At 42.1% G+C, this 20923-nt stretch overlaps 1 protein-coding gene across 1 annotated transcript in view; it reads left to right on the forward strand.

Annotated features, from left to right (window-relative positions):
- The window catches only part of hs6st3b (heparan sulfate 6-O-sulfotransferase 3b), a gene marked incomplete at both ends in the record, with an annotated part of 101901 nt that extends 92324 nt beyond the window's left edge, over positions 1 to 9577 (forward strand). The window contains one exon of the mRNA XM_083639423.1: positions 8812 to 9577. Coding sequence (XP_083495549.1) covers positions 8812 to 9577 — 766 coding nt within the window. The remainder of the gene's footprint in view (positions 1 to 8811) is intronic.
- Positions 9578 to 20923: the final 11346 nt, after the last annotated feature.

Genomic DNA, 20923 nt, shown 5'->3' on the forward strand with positions numbered 1-20923 from the left:
AAGCCAAGAAATTATCTCTGATCGAGATGGTGTTATCTCATACAGCATTCCTATGGTAGCTTACAACAATGTTATGCATCCTTGATTTTGACTACACATACTGTACCCATTTGATTTGTACTATATTATGTCTATCACAAAGATAACTTATGTTAAGATTACAGTTATCGTTAATATTAGGCAGCGAAAATGACTTCAACTGAACTGTGATTCATGTTGTTTGACAGCCTGTAATGACACTGAGATCATCTGGCTTGGCACCGCTAAAACGCATCCAAATTATTTCTTCATCTTCACAAAAAATAAATAGGCCTACTGGTAATTATATTTTATTATTATTATTATATAGCTTTGCGTTTGAAACATTTGAAGACCTTTTTGCTATTTGGGTTGATCCCCCCCCCCCCCCCCTCCATTTCGTGGTGGTATTGTAACGGACACCCGTAGACTAGTCATGGACGGTCAACCCGATCTCCAAAAACATTGTAAAATAGCAACGTTTGTGGACAAACGTTGGTATTTTACAATGTCGGCTAAGAAATTGTAAAATGGGAACGTATGTGTCTACAGCGGTGGGCGTGGTTTGGGCGTGTTTTACGGAGATTTTCTGTTTCTAACCCCTCCCCCTACTCTAATCCTAACCCTACAATCTCAGAACGTTACTATTTTACAATTTTCGAGCCGAAATTGTAAAATAGCAACGTTGGTCCATATCGTTGGTATTATACAATTTTCTGTGAATCTGTGTTGGGACGGTGAGTTGTAGCAGACTCATGCTCTGACCATAACCATGATGTCATCTCACTGCTTTTATCTTTGAAGAACTTTAACCCATTGATACCTGATGCAGCATTTGTGTGTGTATCCCTTTAAGACCGCAAACCGCGTTAATGCGGTTCGCGGTCTTAAAGGGATACGCACACAAATGAGGGATATACATGCAAATGCTGCATCAGGTATCAATGGGTTAACAGGACGGGTAAAGGACAAAAACACACTTCTATGTACATCGGTTTGGATAAAAGAGTCTGCCAAACGGCTAATTGTAGTTGTAACTGTAAAAACAAATACAGCTTTCATCTTATCGCCCTCTTTGGATGTGACCCTGAAGGACTAGCAAACACAGAAAAATAAGCAGCGGAGACTGCGAGATTGTTTGTGCACACACCTGTATGTGTAGCCCTCCTATTTCCATCCGTGGGTGTGAGACTGTGTGGATGTTTGTTGTGTGGAAAGAACTGAAGCGTGGAGCAGCTTTCGAGTCAGTGTGAAATCTCAGCGGTGCACACGCCACTTTATCCGGCCCACACTGTTCTCTGGGGGTCGCCTCATTCAATATTCACATGACACTCAGAGGACATCACCTTAGGAGAGGTTGGCCCGGCCAACACCTGTCCCATCTCCGCTCTCCACCGGAGCACGTTCTGACAGACCTGTGGTTCAGCAGACTGATAGATCTCCTTGGAGGTCCTCAGCCTTGGGATGAAGGGCAGATGCAACTTTCTGAGTGGTTCTTTGTAAATGTCAGTTCGTCTGGAATTCACTCGTCAAAATATTGACTGACAAACTGTGTGCCCATAGAGAGTTATGTTTCTGCGAGACATGACAGGTGAATAGGGTAAAACGTCCGTTTTCTCTTTCTCATACTCTGAGCCAGAAATCTCCACTTCAGTAGCACTTACAGTAGCCTACATACTGTACAGCAAACATTCCAGTTGTATTCCTAACTATATTCTGAAGGTTTTTACCATGGTTTTTTACAGAGGGGCTTGTTCATATATCATTCATAGCCTGATTTATATAACATTCAATTTTGTTTTCTCAAAATGATTTTTTTTCTCATACTCTGAGCCAGAAATTTCCACTTCAGTAGCACTTACAGCACCAAATGTTCCAATTTTATTCCTATCTGTATTCTGAAGGTATTTACAGAGGGATCTGTTCATATATCTTTCATACCTTGATTTATATCATGAAGATTTATTTTTTAATGACTGTTGATAGTATTTTCTGATTTATGGAGTGATAAAAAGAGGTGTCTTTGGCTTTATATGTCAACAAAATGAAACAATAATTTTGACCCTGGCTTCATCCAATGTTCAGATTTCTATTCTGGAAATGTATGCAAATGAGTGTATATTTAAGTGGAGAATGCCTCATTTGCATATTTAAACATACAATTTAGGAAAACTTGTAATACAAAAAAGAATTGCCTTGATGCAAGTAATCAACTGGAGAAATTCCATGGTGATATCTACTGTATTAGTTAAAGATGTTACCCTATTCGTGGTTCACCTGGTAGCACGCGTACCACGAAGGCTCGGTCCTTCACGCGGCCGACTCGGGTTCGAATCCGACCTGTGGTCCATTGCCGCATGTCATCCCCTCTCCCTCTCCCCACTTTACCTGTCTGCCTATTGTCCTATGGAATAAAGGCAAAATGCCAACAAAATAATCTAAACAAAAATGTTACCCTATTCATCTAGTGTCTCGCTCGCCCAAGTAAATCATGGCTGCTCAGCTGCTGTTGAGGTGTTTTGTTTTCACACTGGTTACTGTAGCAAAAACACTGTTGATGTGTTTTGTTTTCACACTGGTTACTGTAGCAAAAACACTGTTGAGGTGATTTGTTTTCACACTGGTTACTGTAACAAAAACACTGTTGAGGTGTTTTGTTTTCACACTGGTTACTGTAGCAAAAACACTGTTGAGGTGTTTTGTTTTCACACTGGTTACTGGAGCAAAAACACTGTTGAGGTGTTTTGTTTTCACACTGGTTACTGTAGCAAAAACACTGTTGAGGTGTTTTGTTTTCACACTGGTTACTGTAGCAAAAACACTGTTGAGGTGTTTTGTTTTCACACTGGTTACTGTAGCAAAAACACTGTGGAGGTGTTTTGTTTTCACACTGGTTACTGTAGCAAAAACACTGTTGAGGTCTTTTGTTTTCACACTGGTTACTGTAGCAAAAACACTGTGGAGGTGTTTTGTTTTCACACTGGTTACTGTAGCAAAAACACTGTGGAGGTGTTTTGTTTTCACACTGGTTACTGTAGCAAAAACACTGTGGAGGTGTTTTGTTTTCACACTGGTTACTGTAGCAAAAACACTGTTGAGGTGTTTTGTTTTCACACTGGTTACTGTAGCAAAAACACTGTTGAGGTGTTTTGTTTTCACACTGGTTACTGGAGCAAAAACACTGTTGAGGTGTTTTGTTTTCACACTGGTTACTGTAGCAAAAACACTGTTGAGGTGTTTTGTTTTCACACTGGTTACTGTAGCAAAAACACTGTTGAGGTGTTTTGTTTTCACACTGGTTACTGTAGCAAAAACACTGTTGAGGTGTTTTGTTTTCACACTGGTTACTGTAGCAAAAACACTGTGGAGGTGTTTTGTTTTCACACTGGTTACTGTAGCAAAAACACTGTTGAGGTCTTTTGTTTTCACACTGGTTACTGTAGCAAAAACACTGTGGAGGTGTTTTGTTTTCACACTGGTTACTGTAGCAAAAACACTGTGGAGGTGTTTTGTTTTCACACTGGTTACTGTAGCAAAAACACTGTGGAGGTGTTTTGTTTTCACACTGGTTACTGTAGCAAAAACACTGTGGAGGTGTTTTGTTTTCACACTGGTTACTGTAGCAAAAACACTGTGGAGGTGTTTTGTTTTCACACTGGTTACTGTAGCAAAAACACTGTTGAGGTGTTTTGTTTTCACACTGGTTACTGTAGCAAAAACACTGTTGAGGTGTTTTGTTTTCACACTGGTTACTGTAGCAAAAACACTGTTGAGGTGTTTTGTTTTCACACTGGTTACTGTAGCAAAAACACTGTGGAGGTGTTTTGTTTTCACACTGGTTACTGTAGCAAAAACACTGTGGAGGTGTTTTGTTTTCACACTGGTTACTGTAGCAAAAACACTGTGGAGGTGTTTTGTTTTCACACTGGTTACTGTAGCAAAAACACTGTGGAGGTGTTTTGTTTTCACACTGGTTACTGTAGCAAAAACACTGTGGAGGTGTTTTGTTTTCACACTGGTTACTGTAGCAAAAACACTGTGGAGGTGTTTTGTTTTCACACTGGTTACTGTAGCAAAAACACTGTGGAGGTGTTTTGTTTTCACACTGGTTACTGTAGCAAAAACACTGTGGAGGTGATTTGTTTTCACACTGGTTACTGTAGCAAAAACACTGTTGAGGTGTTTTGTTTTCACACTGGTTACTGTAACAAAAACACTGTGGAGGTGATTTGTTTTCACACTGGTTACTGTAGCAAAAACACTGTTGAGGTGTTTTGTTTTCACACTGGTTACTGTAACAAAAACACTGTTGAGGTGTTTTGTTTTCACACTGGTTACTGTAGCAAAAACACTGTGGAGGTGATTTGTTTTCACACTGGTTACTGTAACAAAAACACTGTTGAGGTGTTTTGTTTTCACACTGGTTACTGTAGCAAAAACACTGTGGAGGTGTTTTGTTTTCACACTGGTTACTGTAACAAAAACACTGTTGAGGTGTTTTGTTTTCACACTGGTTACTGGAGCAAAAACACTGTTGAGGTGTTTTGTTTTCACACTGGTTACTGTAGCAAAAACACTGTTGAGGTGTTTTGTTTTCACACTGGTTACTGTAGCAAAAACACTGTGGAGGTGTTTTGTTTTCACACTGGTTACTGTAGCAAAAACACTGTGGAGGTGTTTTGTTTTCACACTGGTTACTGTAGCAAAAACACTGTGGAGGTGTTTTGTTTTCACACTGGTTACTGTAGCAAAAACACTGTTGAGGTCTTTTGTTTTCACACTGGTTACTGTAGCAAAAACACTGTGGAGGTGTTTTGTTTTCACACTGGTTACTGTAGCAAAAACACTGTGGAGGTGTTTTGTTTTCACACTGGTTACTGTAGCAAAAACACTGTTGAGGTGTTTTGTTTTCACACTGGTTACTGTAGCAAAAACACTGTGGAGGTGTTTTGTTTTCACACTGGTTACTGTAGCAAAAACACTGTGGAGGTGTTTTGTTTTCACACTGGTTACTGTAGCAAAAACACTGTGGAGGTGTTTTGTTTTCACACTGGTTACTGTAACAAAAACACTGTGGAGGTCTTTTGTTTTCACACTGGTTACTGTAGCAACAACACTGTGGAGGTGTTTTGTTTTCACACTGGTTACTGTAACAAAAACACTGTGGAAGTGTTTTGTTTTCACACTGGTTACTGTAGCAAAAACACTGTGGAGGTGTTTTGTTTTCACACTGGTTACTGTAGCAACAACACTGTGGAGGTCTTTTGTTTTCACACTGGTTACTGTAGCAAAAACACTGTGGAGGTGTTTTGTTTTCACACTGGTTACTGTAGCAAAAACACTGTGGAGGTGTTTTGTTTTCACACTGGTTACTGTAGCAAAAACACTGTGGAGGTGTTTTGTTTTCACACTGGTTACTGTAGCAAAAACACTGTGGAGGTGATTTGTTTTCACACTGGTTACTGTAGCAAAAACACTGTTGAGGTGTTTTGTTTTCACACTGGTTACTGTAGCAAAAACACTGTGGAGGTGTTTTGTTTTCACACTGGTTACTGTAACAAAAACACTGTTGAGGTGTTTTGTTTTCACACTGGTTACTGTAGCAAAAACACTGTTGAGGTGTTTTGTTTTCACACTGGTTACTGTAGAAAAAACACTGTGGAGGTGTTTTGTTTTCACACTGGTTACTGTAGAAAAAACACTGTGGAGGTGTTTTGTTTTCACACTGGTTACTGTAGCAAAAACACTGTGGAGGTGTTTTGTTTTCACACTGGTTACTGTAGAAAAAACACTGTAGAGGTGTTTTGTTTTCACACTGGTTACTGTAGCAAAAACACTGTGGAGGTGTTTTGTTTTCACACTGGTTACTGTAGCAAAAACACTCTCATGTGTCTCTTTCCTTCCTCACCCAATGAACCTCGGCAGCGTTCTCTCCCTTTGAATGGCCTCATGTTGGCACTGCAGGAACCTGATGAATCCAAGTAAAGCTTCCTCGTTTGTCTTCCATGTTCAGTGGCTGTCCGTAGGCTTACAAGGATGGAGGAGACAGTCACTCTCTGGAGGAGAGGCAGTGGTGTGTATTAAAAGGAATGCCGCTGATTTAACAGCTCCTCACCACCAAAATGTCAGTAGAATACATTTTCTCCCCTAAAAAGCCTTGTTGTGATCGGTAGACACATTATGGCTAGAATAGCCAGTTATAACCGCAAAAGATTGGAGCCACAGGAAATTGAAACCTTGTTATTTTTAAACACAGTTTCAGAAATTGGTAGGTCAGTTTTGCTTGATTTGATTGATCTTTGCTTGATCTTTCTCAATTCTTCGTCTAGCTGCACTTTCTTTGATCACTTATAATCATCATCATCATCAGAAATAAAAGGGAGCAAGTGGGCAAGCTGTGATTTTTGTCCCGGAAGTGATGTCACCCAACTGGAAGTGATGTCATCAGTGATGTCATTTGAGCAATTGTGCATTGTGACATCACTGATGATGTCATAGGAATTGTGACATCATCAGTGATGTCATAGGAGCAATGTGATGTCGTCAGTGATGCAAAGTTGTGACATCATCAGTGATGTCATAAGAGCGAGTGAGCCCCCACAGCGGTCGAGCTGCAGGGCGGGGCATGGCCGGGCCGAGCCTAGGAATTAGCCGAGCCTAGGAATTATATACTCTGGCATCACCTGGTTCCCTCACCTGGAAGTCAATGGAATTTTTGAATGGGGTTTTTGGTTAGATGCCTGAAATAAGTTCTGTGGTTAGCAAAGGTTTATGATACTAAGATCTTTGTGTTCAGCAAGATGATCCTCACAAAATATATTGACACAGTTCTTTATGATTTTTGAAGCATTTTCTGGCAATCACGATTTTTGGTGATCGCTTTTATGCTTTAAAAATCACAAAAGTGCTGCTCATTTGTGAAGATTATCTTGCTGAACACGTCACAAACATCTCAGTATCATAAACTTTTGTTAACCACAGACCTTATTTAAACCTACCATTCCTGGAGTGAGAAGGGACTGGTTTCCATCAGAGACATGTACATTGATGGCCAATTTGCAGAGGAAATTTGAGTTGCCCCACACACACTTTTTCAGATACCTACAAATCACACATTATGTTCGATCCAAGATTCATAACTTTGAAGCTCTCCAAAATGAACATGTTTTTTTAAGCCCTCCTCACTCCAAGCATCTTATATCTAGGTTTGTATGTCTGTTTCACAGCCGCATCATCCCCCACTGAGAGGATTAGAAAAGCGTGGCAGGAGGAACTTGGCGTTGATCTATCTGAAATTATATGGGAGAGGGGTCTTTCTGTGATCAAACTCTGCTCACTTAATAGCAGACACCAGCTGATCCAATTTAAAGTCACTCACCGTCTTCACTATTCCAAGCATAGGTTGCACAAGATCTTCCCTTCTATCTCATGTGGTAGCTGTCGGGTGTCAGAGGGCATACTGTCCCATGATTTTGGATTCTGGGCCAAAATATTTGATTGGTACTCTAAGGCCTACAAAATAACCCTTCAGCCAGAGGTGGAACTCACCATCTTCGGCTGCAACAGTCTCTGACACAGGGGACGACTGTCGCCAAAATACTCATTCTGAAGGAATGGAAGTCCCCCTCTCCACCTTCTTTTCAGTTGTGGTTGACGGACATGGTCTCAGTTATTACGGATGGAGAGACTCGGGTTGCTGAGGCCCAACTCACTTAAAAGATTCTCAACAATCTGGGACCCGTTTCTGGCCTACTTTGACAAGGTTAAAACTAAAGCAACAAGTGACTGGCCAGGCTGATTTCTCACAGACCCCTTGCGTGGGATCCCATGTACAACATCTCTTACAAGCACATAAGCACCTCACGTGGCTGGTAGCACCTCACGTGGCTGGCAGCACCTCACGTGGCTGGTAGCACCTCACGTGGCTGGCAGCACCTCACACCTCACGTGGCTGGCAGCACCTCACGTGGCTGGTAGCACCTCACGTGGCTGGCAGCACCTCACACCTCACGTGGCTGGCAGCACCTCACGTGGCTGGCAGCACCTCACGTGGCTGGCAGCACCTCACACCTCACGTGGCTGGCAGCACCTCACGTGGCTGGCAGCACCTCACACCTCACGTGGCTGGCAGCACCTCACGTGGCTGGCAGCACCTCACGTGGCTGGCAGCACCTCACGTGGCTGGCAGCACCTCACGTGGCTGGCAGCACCTCACGTGGCTGGCAGCACCTCACGTGGCTGGCAGCACCTCACGTGGCTGGCAGCACCTCACGTGGCTGGTAGCACCACCATGTTGTAATATTGGAAAGTCGATAATATATGTATGCCTTTTCTTGCTTTCTTTTTTCCTGTTTCTGAGCTCGTTCGTTTGTGTGTGTGTGTGTGTGTGTGTGTGTGTGTGTGTGTGTGTGTGTGTGTGTGTGTGTGTATGTGTGTGTGTTCTAAAATATAAAACAAAAACAACAAAAAACACAGACCTTATTTCAGGCATCTAACAAAAAGAAAACATTCAAAAATCCCATTGACTTTGAGTCGAGGGAACCCGGCGCAACGCTACTGTCACTTCCGGGTTGGCCTCCAAAAATGCGTCATCCCGGCGGCACTCTATATTGCAGGACAACAGAGAGAGAGAGAGAACTCTGATAATCTCATTAGGGAAACTTTCAGTTTGCCAATTAGCATTCCACCTTGAAGTTTGATACATAAGTCACCATCTGTCAGCACAAGGCAGGGCAGCCCTCTGTGATGTGGATGTGCTCACAGCCCTCTGACTGTGTTTGTTTTGGCTTGCAGGAACTTCTACTACATCACCATGCTGCGCGACCCGGTCTCCCGCTACCTGAGCGAGTGGAAGCACGTGCAGCGCGGAGCCACGTGGAAGACCTCCCTCCATATGTGCGACGGACGCTCGCCCACCCAGGACGAGCTGCCCACCTGCTACACTGGAGATGACTGGTCCGGCGTCACCCTGACAGACTTCATGAACTGCCCGTCCAACCTGGCCAACAACCGGCAAGTCCGCATGCTGGCCGACCTCAGCCTGGTGGGCTGCTACAACCTGTCCTCCATGAACGAGAGCGAGCGCAACCACATCCTGCTGAGCAGCGCCATGAGCAACCTGAAGAACATGGCCTTCTACGGGCTGACCGAGTTCCAGCGCAAGACGCAGTACCTGTTCGAGCGGACGTTCAGCCTGCGCTTCATCGCCGCGTTCACGCAGATCAACAGCACGCGCGCCGCCAACGTGGACCTGAGCGAGCCCGTGCGCCGACGCATCGAGGAGCTCAACTTCCTGGACGTACAGCTGTATGAGTACGCCAAGGACCTGTTCCTCCAGCGTTTCCAGTTCACCCGCCAGCGGGAGCACCAGGAGGTGCGCTTGAAGAGGCGCGAGGAGATGCGCTGGCTCCGCGAGCAGCGAGAGCAGGGCAGGTCCTGGTTTCCCAAACGCAGGGGGGACGGAAACAGAGGCGGGAAAGGGGGAGGCTTTGGGAAAGGGGGCGACAGTGAGTTCCCCGCCACCACTGAGGACTACACGAGCCAAGTGGCCCGCTGGTGAGGCCGTGTGTGCTCCCACACGGAGAGAGAGAGAGAGAGAGAGAGAGAGAGGAGCTGCTGGACTGGAGATTCCCCACAGAACTTTCAATGTGTACTTTGACTCTCTCATTATTCTATCTCTCTCTTTTTGTTTCACTATTAATCTATCTACTGCATCTATCTGTTTCTCCGCTTCAGTGTGATCCGAGTGCTCTGCTAGTTTCCTTACGGTGATGAAACTGCCAAGTCTGTGAGTCTCCACAGCAGCTCTGCCTTGGAGTGAGTGCCCTTTGGTGTCTTAAATCTGTAAATGGATGGTTTTATTGATTCTTTTATAACGGTTGTTCATCTTTTTCCACTCATGTATTTATTTGCCTTGGTTATTCATCATCACACGGATTGTGATAACTATTTAAAGACAGTCAAATAAGCTGAAAGAAGAAACAATCAGAAGACGCTGCTTATAAACGGCAGTGGTTTGGTTTGGTTTGGTTTTGACGTTCACTGCAAAGCGGTGAATGTCAATCATTGTCTTTGTTGCAACTGGCAGAGAATTTATTACACTTGAAAAATATATGAAAACGTATTGTTGCATGTCACATGTCCACATAATACTTGCAATTGGGGAATGGGGAGTGACTCCCAAAAGAGAAAGTACAGTACCTGTACTACCTGTTCTTGTTTGTTTTGTTTTGTTTTGTTTTGTTTTGTTTTGGTCCAAATTGATGCTGATATTTTGCTTACAATGCAATACATTCTTCTCTCGAGCGCAATACTTTGCAGATTGCAACGCCTCTCCCAAAGACAACATATTCTCCAGACAACTTCAACTTACAGTCAATTGTGAAATTTTGCAGTTCCTGTTCAGCTGCTATCTGTGTAGTACACACACACACACACACACACACATACACACACACACACACACACACACACACACCGGTATAGAAAGTCAATCATAGTCACAAAGAAGGGATTACCTACAGGAGAAAATCACCCGTCTTTCATTTGTCTTGCCCTGAACCTTTGCTAAGGTGTTACTGTACGTTTTTACATAACAGATAGAAAGAAGTGCTCGAGTACTCTCATGACGAGGAAAAAACGCGTTTTTACTCATTTATTTTTGAAGTCGTAGATTGCAGAGATTAAAGGTTGGTCAATACTACAGGTGGTGAAATATGTCAGTGTGTCTGGTGTGCGGTCTGACTGTGATCGAGGTCATCAGCATGCGTCTCTCTCGCCCCCCCTCACTGGCTGCTTTGACATGTTTGTCAAGCCCACAGCAACGGCACCGCGGGCAGTGAGGGAGCGCTAAGGCCAGCAGGCTGCCAGGCTACAAAGACCAGCCTCACACAGTAAACATGTCCATCATCTCCTCTGCCTGTCTTCTCCACTCCCTCAAATCCAACATGTCCGTCATCTGATTGATTGATTGATTCATTGATTCATTGATTCATTGATTCATTGATTGATTTATGTGTCATGCACTCTAGGTGCCCAACCCCCATGGCTTTACAAGACACAATAAAACAGAACAATAAACAACACAACAATGATACATTTAAAATACAAGTCGTAAGACAGCAATGGGCCGGACAGCAATATAAAAAGCAATACATCAATTTCTAAATAGAAGGTTCCTGTCTTTGCTTGACAGATAAAATTTGCAATGAGGAAGATTCCCTTGCTGAAACATAGCTCAAGTTTCTCATAGTCATCCAGCTCAAAGAAGTCAACATAGATAGAGGACATTTTACTAAAGAGTACATTCCTCGCGTCATCATACGCAGTGCAGTAAAACAAGAAATGAAGAAATTTTCAATTTCGTGTACAGGTAGCTCATCTCCTCTGCCTGTGTTCTCCACTCCCTCAAATCCAACATGTTCCTCATCTCCTCTGCCTGTCTTCTCCACTCCCTCAAATCCACTCTGTTTGGCAATACATGAAAAGAAGAATGAGGGATTATTTGCTTTTCCATTGGTTCAATACTGTAGGCTTCAATGGTCACGATGCTCTTATGCCTCTTATCTTTTGCTCATTCAAAATGTTCGCTTATCAAATTAAATGCTCAGTAAATGTCAACATTGAACTCATACAGCTGCTGCTAACAGTAATTTCTTATGTTTGTACTTACTGTATGATTGCAGATACTGATGAAAAAAATACCTCTAATGGCACAATGTTTCATTAAAAACAAGCATCCATGTTTTGTCTTGTTTGAATGATTTATCCAACTGATAAATGCGGTCGTTAATTACTGCAGATTAAATTGTTCAAGGTTTTTAGTGACTGTATGTGTGCACTTGTCTTAGTTGTACGGATGCACTTACCGTATGTGTGAGGGTGTGACACGTGATTGGTTGTTTGTGTGTGTGTGTGTGTGTGTGTGTGTGTGTGTGTGTGTGTGTGTGTGTGTGTGTGTGTGTGTGTGTGTGTGTGTGTGTGTATGTGTGTGTGTGTGTGTTTGTGTGTGTGTGTGTGCTTGCGCTTGCGTGTGTGTGGCCATGACCGTATCTACCATTGAGAACACAGAGGTCATGACCTCGGTATTTTCTAGCCCCGTCATGTTTTAAAGCCCTCAAAACTAACATGATATAGGACATAGTTAATCAGAAATGCAACAATTTTCTTCCTCTGTGTGTGCAAGTAACCTAAGGAAGAGACATCACTCTCATCACAGCGTTCAAATTTTGCATTGGGGCTAGACTTTGGGGACAGTTCTATTGAAGTGAATGGGGCAGGCACGGATAGTCCCACTATAAACCATCACAGAGTATCTGTGTTGTTTCACCTTTGATTGAAAAATGCTTCATTGCTTCCACAGATTGCAAAATTCGAATGTTGTGATGTGAGTGATGTCTTTTCCTTCTTTATAGGTTCCTTGTCTGTCAATCAAGGCTAATGCTGAAGTTTAACGATTCATGAATTTGCTATCGGGAACCCTCTCAAGGACAACAACAACAACAACACATTTATTATAGTAAAGTGTAACTTATAGTGTAATAATATACTATAATTGCATATATATTGTATTATAACACATTATGCTTATGTTTATGTAGCCTACTGTTAAAACAAAGTATATAATTTTATTTAAATTACTTTGACAGGAGAGACAAGTAACTAAGGATTCACAGAGAAAGGGACAGGCAGTGAATACAGATGGTGAGAAAGAACAAAGAGAAGATGACAGAGAGAGAAATGAACAGACAGAATTTGAAGGCAGAGAGGCAAGATATGAGAAAGAGTGAGCAGTTTATGGAAAGCAGAGAGACACAGAAAAGGACGCTGATAGAAAGAGTACAGGAGGAGACACATGGAAAAGAGACCAGACGAGCAGAGCCACAGCACAGTAAAGATGATATTAATCTAATGTGATGTGTGTAATTCTTTATAGATCTCATGATTGAAATAGATCTATCCCCTTAATTTTGCTCTAAAGGGCACCAGATTGAAGCATTTTACTTTAAAATGTACAAATCTCTCTTCTGGGGGGGCACATACAGCCCCCTTAGGCTTAGGCCCCTTCAACCAATATCATTTTTAATAAAGTGTTTGTGCCATTCGTACATGAGCAGTGGAACGGCTTGTTGTGTTGCTGTGCGAAGCCTTTGGTGTTATCTTCCATTCAATGTGCTTCTCATCCTCTCCTGTGCATGTGCATATTAATGTAAGGTTAACCAATTAGCTACTGCTATTTCCATACTGTAGCTATTGGTTGATTATTTTAAATTATTCTTTTAAACACTGATTTCCCTGGCGAACTCCACAGCCAACGCAGTCTCAAAATGACAATTGCATCAACATTCAAGGATGTGCCTATAGAAGTGCTCCTTCAAGTGTTATGAATGTGCTATAAACTGGAGTGTATCTAGTGTTACCTGTTTGCATGTGTGTGTGTGTGTGTGTGTGTGTGTGTGTGTGTGTGTGTGTGTGTGTGTGTGTGTGTGTGTGTGTGTGTTATTACCACTGAAAAAATTTAGCACAACCTGCTTGCAGCTTTGATAAATTAACTAAATCTTTTCCAGTCGATCCATTTCCCCCAGCATGATCAACACTGTAGGCAGAACGCTCACCTTTAAGGAATCTGTTACAAAGGACAGGGTTAATTTCCCAATTGCAATGGCACTTTCTGTACTATGATCTAGATCGATAAATTCCACGATTGATCGGTCAGTCGATTAATCAGGCTAATTATTGGCATTTGCAGCCATTTTGAGATCATCAGCATCGGCTGATGCCTGGCCGATAAACAACAGATACATTAAACTAGAAATTAGTGTGCGCTTTGCACGCTCATTTCTAGGGTGGAGACCCTGGAGATGATGCGCCACGGGCCCACTTTTTTTTGGGTGTGAGTAAACTCATGCCAAAATCCAGCACTACACTCTGTGCAGAAGCAGTGCACCCCCCAAATTTGAAGTAGATCAGATGGTTCTCAAGATAAACCATTTTTGTGTTGCCAGTAGGTGGCGCTATGACTATGCATGTGTCCGAATTGCACAGAATTTGACACTGTGCTCCATCTGGTTCCCGGCAGCGCCCTCCCAAAGTTTGAAGTCGATTGGATGAACGGTTCTCGACATAAACCGCTTTTTGTGTTGCCAGTAGGTGGTGCTATAACTATGCGCGACTGCACGTGTCCGAAATTGGGCACTGCACTCGGTCTGGTTCCTGGCAGCGCACTCCCCAAGTTTGAAGTTGATCGAATGAATGGTTCTCGAGATAAAGCGCTTTTTGTGTTGGCAGTAGGTGCTGCTGTCCGTATTTCATGAAATTTGGCACTGCACTCATCAGGTCCCCCAAGCGCACTCCCCAAGTTTGGAGGCGATCAAACATACATACATACATACATACATACATACATACATACATACATACATACATACATACATACATACATACATACAGTACATACATACATACATACATACATACATACATACATACATACATACATACAGTACATACATACATACATACATACATACATACATACATACATACATACATACATACATACATACATACATACATACATACATACATACATACATAAAGACATACATACATACATAGGCCTACATACATACTGTACATACATACATACATACATTGTCCAATTATATAGTAGGATGAGTATACCTGCTTCTGCTGTACCAAACAATGTCCTAAAACGACTTCCTCAAACTTGTGAAAACTATGGTGTAAATTGAGTGATGAAGCAGAAGCCAAAATTGTATTCGCACTCTAAATTGTACTGCCATTCCCAGCAACATGTGACATGTCACTTTGTGAATTTAATTGAACTGCCACTTATTAAACGTGCACATCTCTGAGGAGCTGATTAATTTGTAATTGTTTATTTATATATTTTATTTTATTTGCAAAGAATGGCTTTGCCTGATGGAAAACAATATAATCAACACCCTAGTGATGGTGAAAGAGAGCTCTCTTAGTATCAGAATTATAGTATACAAATTATTGTATGTACCTGTTAAATTTATTGTGATGAAATGAAAAGTATCCAAGCCTTTTGGCGTGTAATATTTAATCTGCCATTTTCTTGTCAGATCTGAAAAAAAAGTGAAGTCCACCTAAGGTATCATAAATAAATGCATTGATTGGCCATGATATCATGATGTGTGATGTTGATTATTGCAGAGGCTGGACGTAGGATGCATTTACATATAGATAGTAAATTCTGTATAATTTACTGTATAGACACTACATTCCACAGAAACACGAGGATGTGAGTAAACGAAGAGTTTGTTTGCAAAAACAGTCTCACAGGTGTTGTTTTGTTTATTCATTTTAAGAATGGCAACTGTTTTTGCGAATCTTCAAATACACCCATGCATGTGCTCAAAATGTTTGTTAAACATTGAAAATGAATGTGACATTTTTTTAAATATATTATGTTGAATAACTAGCTATATATTAATGTACAGTAAGTAACACCAAAAATGTTTTGAGACCATTATGAACTCCATACACTCATAAAGTAAAGGTGCGGTGGTAAAGTAATTGCAGCTCAATCTGATTTACCTGTCCTCTCCATGAACATATGAGTCATTAGACATTCAGGTGTGTGTGTGTGTGTGTGTGTGTGTGTGTGTGTGTGTGTGTGTGTGTGTGTGTGTGTGTGTGTGTGTGTGTGTGTGTGTGTGTGTATGTATATATATATATATATATATATATATATATATATATATATATATTCTGAAATCTTTCAAAGTGTTGTTTGATATATTTTAGGAGAAATATTTGCATTTTTAATTCATTATGTGTTCAAAAAAGCTAATCAACTATTTTAGCTCTAACCACAAGGTATACTTGACTAGATCAACTTGATGAAAAGGGTGATATACATATATAAATATAAAAATAAATTAGCCCATTGGTTACTCATAATCGCTAATTATTTTTTAATGTTGAGTGCAATTCAGTTTCATACGAATATGCTCATATAAGGTAAAATTGTGGAACATGGTGTTCTTGTGTGGAGGAACAAGTCACGAGAATGTTTTCAGACATTTTTCCATCTTGCCAAAGGTCAAGAAACAATAATAATTTCAGTCAAAGAAACAGCCGGCTGTGCACTGTAATCACTTGTCTGAATTGTCTCTTGACTCTCTTCCCATTCACTGGTATTCAGAAATACCAAGGTAAGGAGGTGTCTGCTACTTTTATCATGTCAATGTGGCCATTTCAAAGAGAGGCATAACCAGTGTTTATGGTAGGAAATTGCCTTGATATTTCAACTTATCTCTCATCTTAACTTATTTCAACTTACATCAATGTACTTACCCACCATGTACTCATCATAGCCTGGAATCCATTCTTCACGAGCGACCTTGGACACCGCAGGGATACAAGTTCTGAATACCATTTCCTAGATCAAAAACGTATTGTTCTCACAGATCACTGATTGACTGCAAAAAAAACAATATTGCCAAAAATTACATTGACCTAAGATCGACGATTGGAAAACAGCGTGCAATGGGGTTGGACAGAATTCACAGGTATACTGTAGATGGTCTCACTGGAATTCTGTTGCTAGGGAACAGTCCAGGAAATAAACTAGGGTCCATTTAGAACCTCCTAATGTGACACACGTTTATGGATTTTAATTATTTAACAGAAAGAGTATAAGTAAATGTATTAAAAATATCAGCAAGCAATACCAGCGGCCCCCTCTCACATCAAGCTACAACTTAATACATCAACCCTTCCTTTCCCTGAGGGGGTTCAACAAATATATTGAATAGCAAGGATATAAGTACAGGAACTAAATTGAAAATAATACAGTTATGTATTTAGTGTGCTATTATACGCATGCGAAACATGGACTCTGCACAAAGAAGATCTTAGAAGACTGGATGCTTTCGAGATGAGCTGCTACTGGAGTATGTTAAACGTCAGGTGGCACCTCAGGGTGACCAACACAGAAGTGATAAACAGAGTGAAACCTGAATGTAGATTGCGACAAATCTTAATCGAAACCCTAGGCTGCTGCGTGGCCTCGCCTGCTCTATTGGCATGCGCAGCGCACATTTGCCTCAACTTCGCATCACTGATGACATCACTGTCACTGATGATGTCACAATGCCTATGACACTGATAACATCACTGATGATGTCATAGACATTGTGACATCATCAGTGTCACAATGTGACACCAATAGCCAGCAAGTGCCTTGAAAAGCTGGTCATATCAAAGATCCGTCCCACACTCCCCCCGGACCACGACCCGCTGCAGTTTGCATACCGCCCCAACAGGAGCACAGCGGATGCAGTGGCACACGTGCTCCACACCGCCCTGTCCCACCTGGAGGGGAAGGACACCTATGTGAGAATGCTGTTCGTGGACTACAGCTCAGCATTCAACACCATAGTACCCTCCAGGCTGGTAAGCAAACTCAGGGACCTGGGACTAAACACAGCGATGTGCGACTGGATCCTGGACTTCCTGACAGACCGCCGCCAGGTGGTGAGGGTGGGCAACCTCACCTCCTCCCCGCTGACCATCAGCATAGGAGCACCCCAGGGGTGCGTCTCCAGCCCCTTCTGGTACGACCTCTACACCCACGACTGCGTGGCGACTCAAACTTCAAACACCATCGTGAAGTTTGCAGACGACACAGCAGTCGTGGGGCTGATCTCGGGGGGCGACGAGACGGCCTACAGAGAGGAGGTGAGGGTCCTGGAACAATGGTGCCAGGACAACCACCTCTCTCTGAACGTCTCCAAGACCAAGGAGATCATTGTGGACTACAGGAGAGGGGGGGGCACACACCCCCCAATCACCATCAACGGCACAGTGGTGGAAAGGGTGGACAGCTTCAAGTACCTGGGAGTCAACATCCACCAGGACCTGACCTGGGCCGGCCACACCGCCACTGTTGTCAAAAAGGCCCAACAGCGAATACACGGACTCAGGCGCCTGAAGAAGTTTGGGCTAAGGAAAGAAATCCTCAGGGACTTCTACAGAGGCACCATTGAAAGCCTGCTGACTGGCTGCTTCACCGCCTGGTACGGGAACTGTACCACCATGGACCGCAGGGCGCTACGGAGGGTGAGGCGCGCGGCCCAGCACGTAACAGGAGACGAGTTGCCAGAACTGCACGAACTGTATAACCAGCGGTGCCTCAGGAGGTCCCTGAAGATCATCAAAGACACAAACCATCCCCACAACAGCCTGTTCTCCCGGCTACCCTCAGGGAGGAGATACAGGGTTCCAAAAACACGCACAAATCGCTTGAGGAACAGTTTCTTCCCGCAGGCCACGAGACTCCTAAATATGCACAAATAGTGCAGTAGTCGTACCGCAGTACCGTACTGCAGCTGCTACTATTACGGATGCCTAACGTTTAATTGTAAATTTAAGTGTATGTTTAATAAGGTGCCTAACGTTTAATTGTAAATTTAAGTGTATGTTTAATAAGGTACATGCTATTTGCACATGTATGTATAAAACGTCGAATTTGGAATGTCTGAACACGTCTAACGTATGCACATGACATGTGCACCTATGTGCAATGAATATGCCACTGTCGTATAAGCCACCGACTTGTCTTATTGCTTATAAGATGCCTATTTCTTATTGCCTTATTGCTGTCTTATTGCTTATTGATGCCTATTTCTTATTGCCTATTACTTATTGCTGTTGCCTATTTGTACTATGTCGTAAACGGAGTCCACTGCACAAGAATTTCACACGTGGTACTTGTACAATGGAGTGACAATAAAAATCTTGAATCTTGAATCTTGAATCTTGAATCTTGAATCTTGGGACAAAAATTGAAACAGATATTGCTCACTTGTTCCCTTTTATATCAAAAGGATGGGCGACCATCGACTGGAGGAACAAGAACGGACCGCCCTCAAAGACGCTGGATTGATGACATCAAGGAGTGGTCTGGCATGAGAATGGAGGAGTTGATTAGGGTGGCGAGCAACAGGCAGGAGTGGAGGAGATGTGGTCGACACCAACGGGCAGTAGCCCATGGAGATTAAGTCAAGTATCAAGTCCTTCCTTACAAATGAATAATTTCCCTCTAATCATGTCATTTTCTTCCTGTCCCAATGAAGAATGGATGTAATCAAAAACATGTTTATGTTTATGATTATGTGCATGGGATCCCACACAAGGGGTCCAGGAGACACCAGCCGGGCGAGCCATCCGTCACCCCTAACCTCAGTCACTTGTCATTCTTAATCTTAACCTGTCAAAGTAGGTCAGAAATAGGTCCCAGATAGTTGAGAACCTTTTAAGTGAGTCAGGGACCTGAGTCTCTCCATCTGTATAACAGAGATCATGTCCATCAGCCACACCTGAAAAGAAGGTGAAGTGGAGGACTTCCGTTCCTTCAGAATGAGTCTTTTGGCGACAGTTGTCCATGTCAGAGATTGTTGCACAGCTGTAGGGAAATCCAGAGAGGACTCCGAGCAGCCGAAGATGGCTAATTCTGCATCTGGCTGTAGGGTTGCGGCTCATCATGTTGATAGAGGTAGGTAGGCTACAAATAAAATGTATAAGGTTGCATAGTTTTGTATTTGTAATACGTTTTGAAAGAAAATGTTACTTTTCAGAATAAAAAAAATACACACTTACTGTTATATAAAAAGAAATATAAGGTCGTGGCCACACTGATCCGTCAGAAAATGGACAGAATTATAAAACAGATAGATGTAGCCTATGTCAGTTGCATTGTTTTTGTAGCCTGGTTAAAACCATCTGGATCCGTCAACTGTTTTTGTACAGTATTGGCATTAGCTATTAGCTGTTAGCTGTGAGCTACGAGTTCTAGTACAGTTGGTTCTACTGAAGTTCAGACTTTGATCTGGTCCTCTCCTGCACCATTCAGAGTCAAATCAGAGAATGGTACCTCCAGAGAGAATAACGATATTGATTCTCATATAGGCTAATAGTATGCATAGCACCAGTTTCTCCTCACTGTACAGTCTCAGTGAACAGAGGGTGTGATACAGTTTGCATCACAAGACAAACACCCCAGTTTGGGGTTATTCCAACACGTTTTACACATTGTGGAGTCACTGGGTTTCTGAGATCCGTGAAAATATGGGGGAGACTGACATCTAGTGGCCGTTTTACTACAAAATTCACAAACAAACTCTCACTAATTGCAACAAACCAAACTCAATGGATTGTGTTCTGTGTGTTGTAAATGAGAGAAAAAAGTCTTAAGGAATCCTATGAGGAGAAAGTTGTGAAAATTACCTAAATATGGTCATACCAAAAAAGACAGGTGAATAGGGTAAACATTTTAATTAATAGATATCACCATGAAACTCCCCAGTTGATTACTTACATTAAGACAATCATTTTTTGTATTACACATTTTCTGAAATTGGATGTTTAATTGTGCAAATGAGGCATACATTTATATCTACATACATCTCCAGAACAGAAATCTGAACATTGGATAGGCTAAAGCCAGGTTCAAAATTCTTGTTTCATTTTGTTGACATTAGAGCCAAAGGCCACATGGAATTTTGGATATCTCTTTTTATAACTCTATAAAAAGAATCAAGATTCAAGATTCAAGATTCAAGATTTTTATTGTCACTCCGTAGTACAAGTATCACGTGTGAAATTCTTGTGCTGTGAACTCCGTTTACAACAGACAGTGGCATACTGTGTGTGTGAATCCATTTATGTCATGTTTTTTGGAATATGTTCTATAAATCAGGCTATGAATGATATGAACAAACTCCTTGTTACAAACTTTGGCTCTAATATGTCAACAAAATGATACAATAATTTTGAACCTGCTTTATCACATGTTCAGATTTCTGTTGTGGAAATGTATGCAAATTAGCGCAGGCAGGGGACCAGGGGTCTC

This window comes from Poromitra crassiceps, assembly GCF_964638095.1.
Source record: "Poromitra crassiceps genome assembly, chromosome: 6".
Taxonomy (NCBI): Eukaryota; Metazoa; Chordata; class Actinopteri; order Beryciformes; family Melamphaidae; genus Poromitra; species Poromitra crassiceps.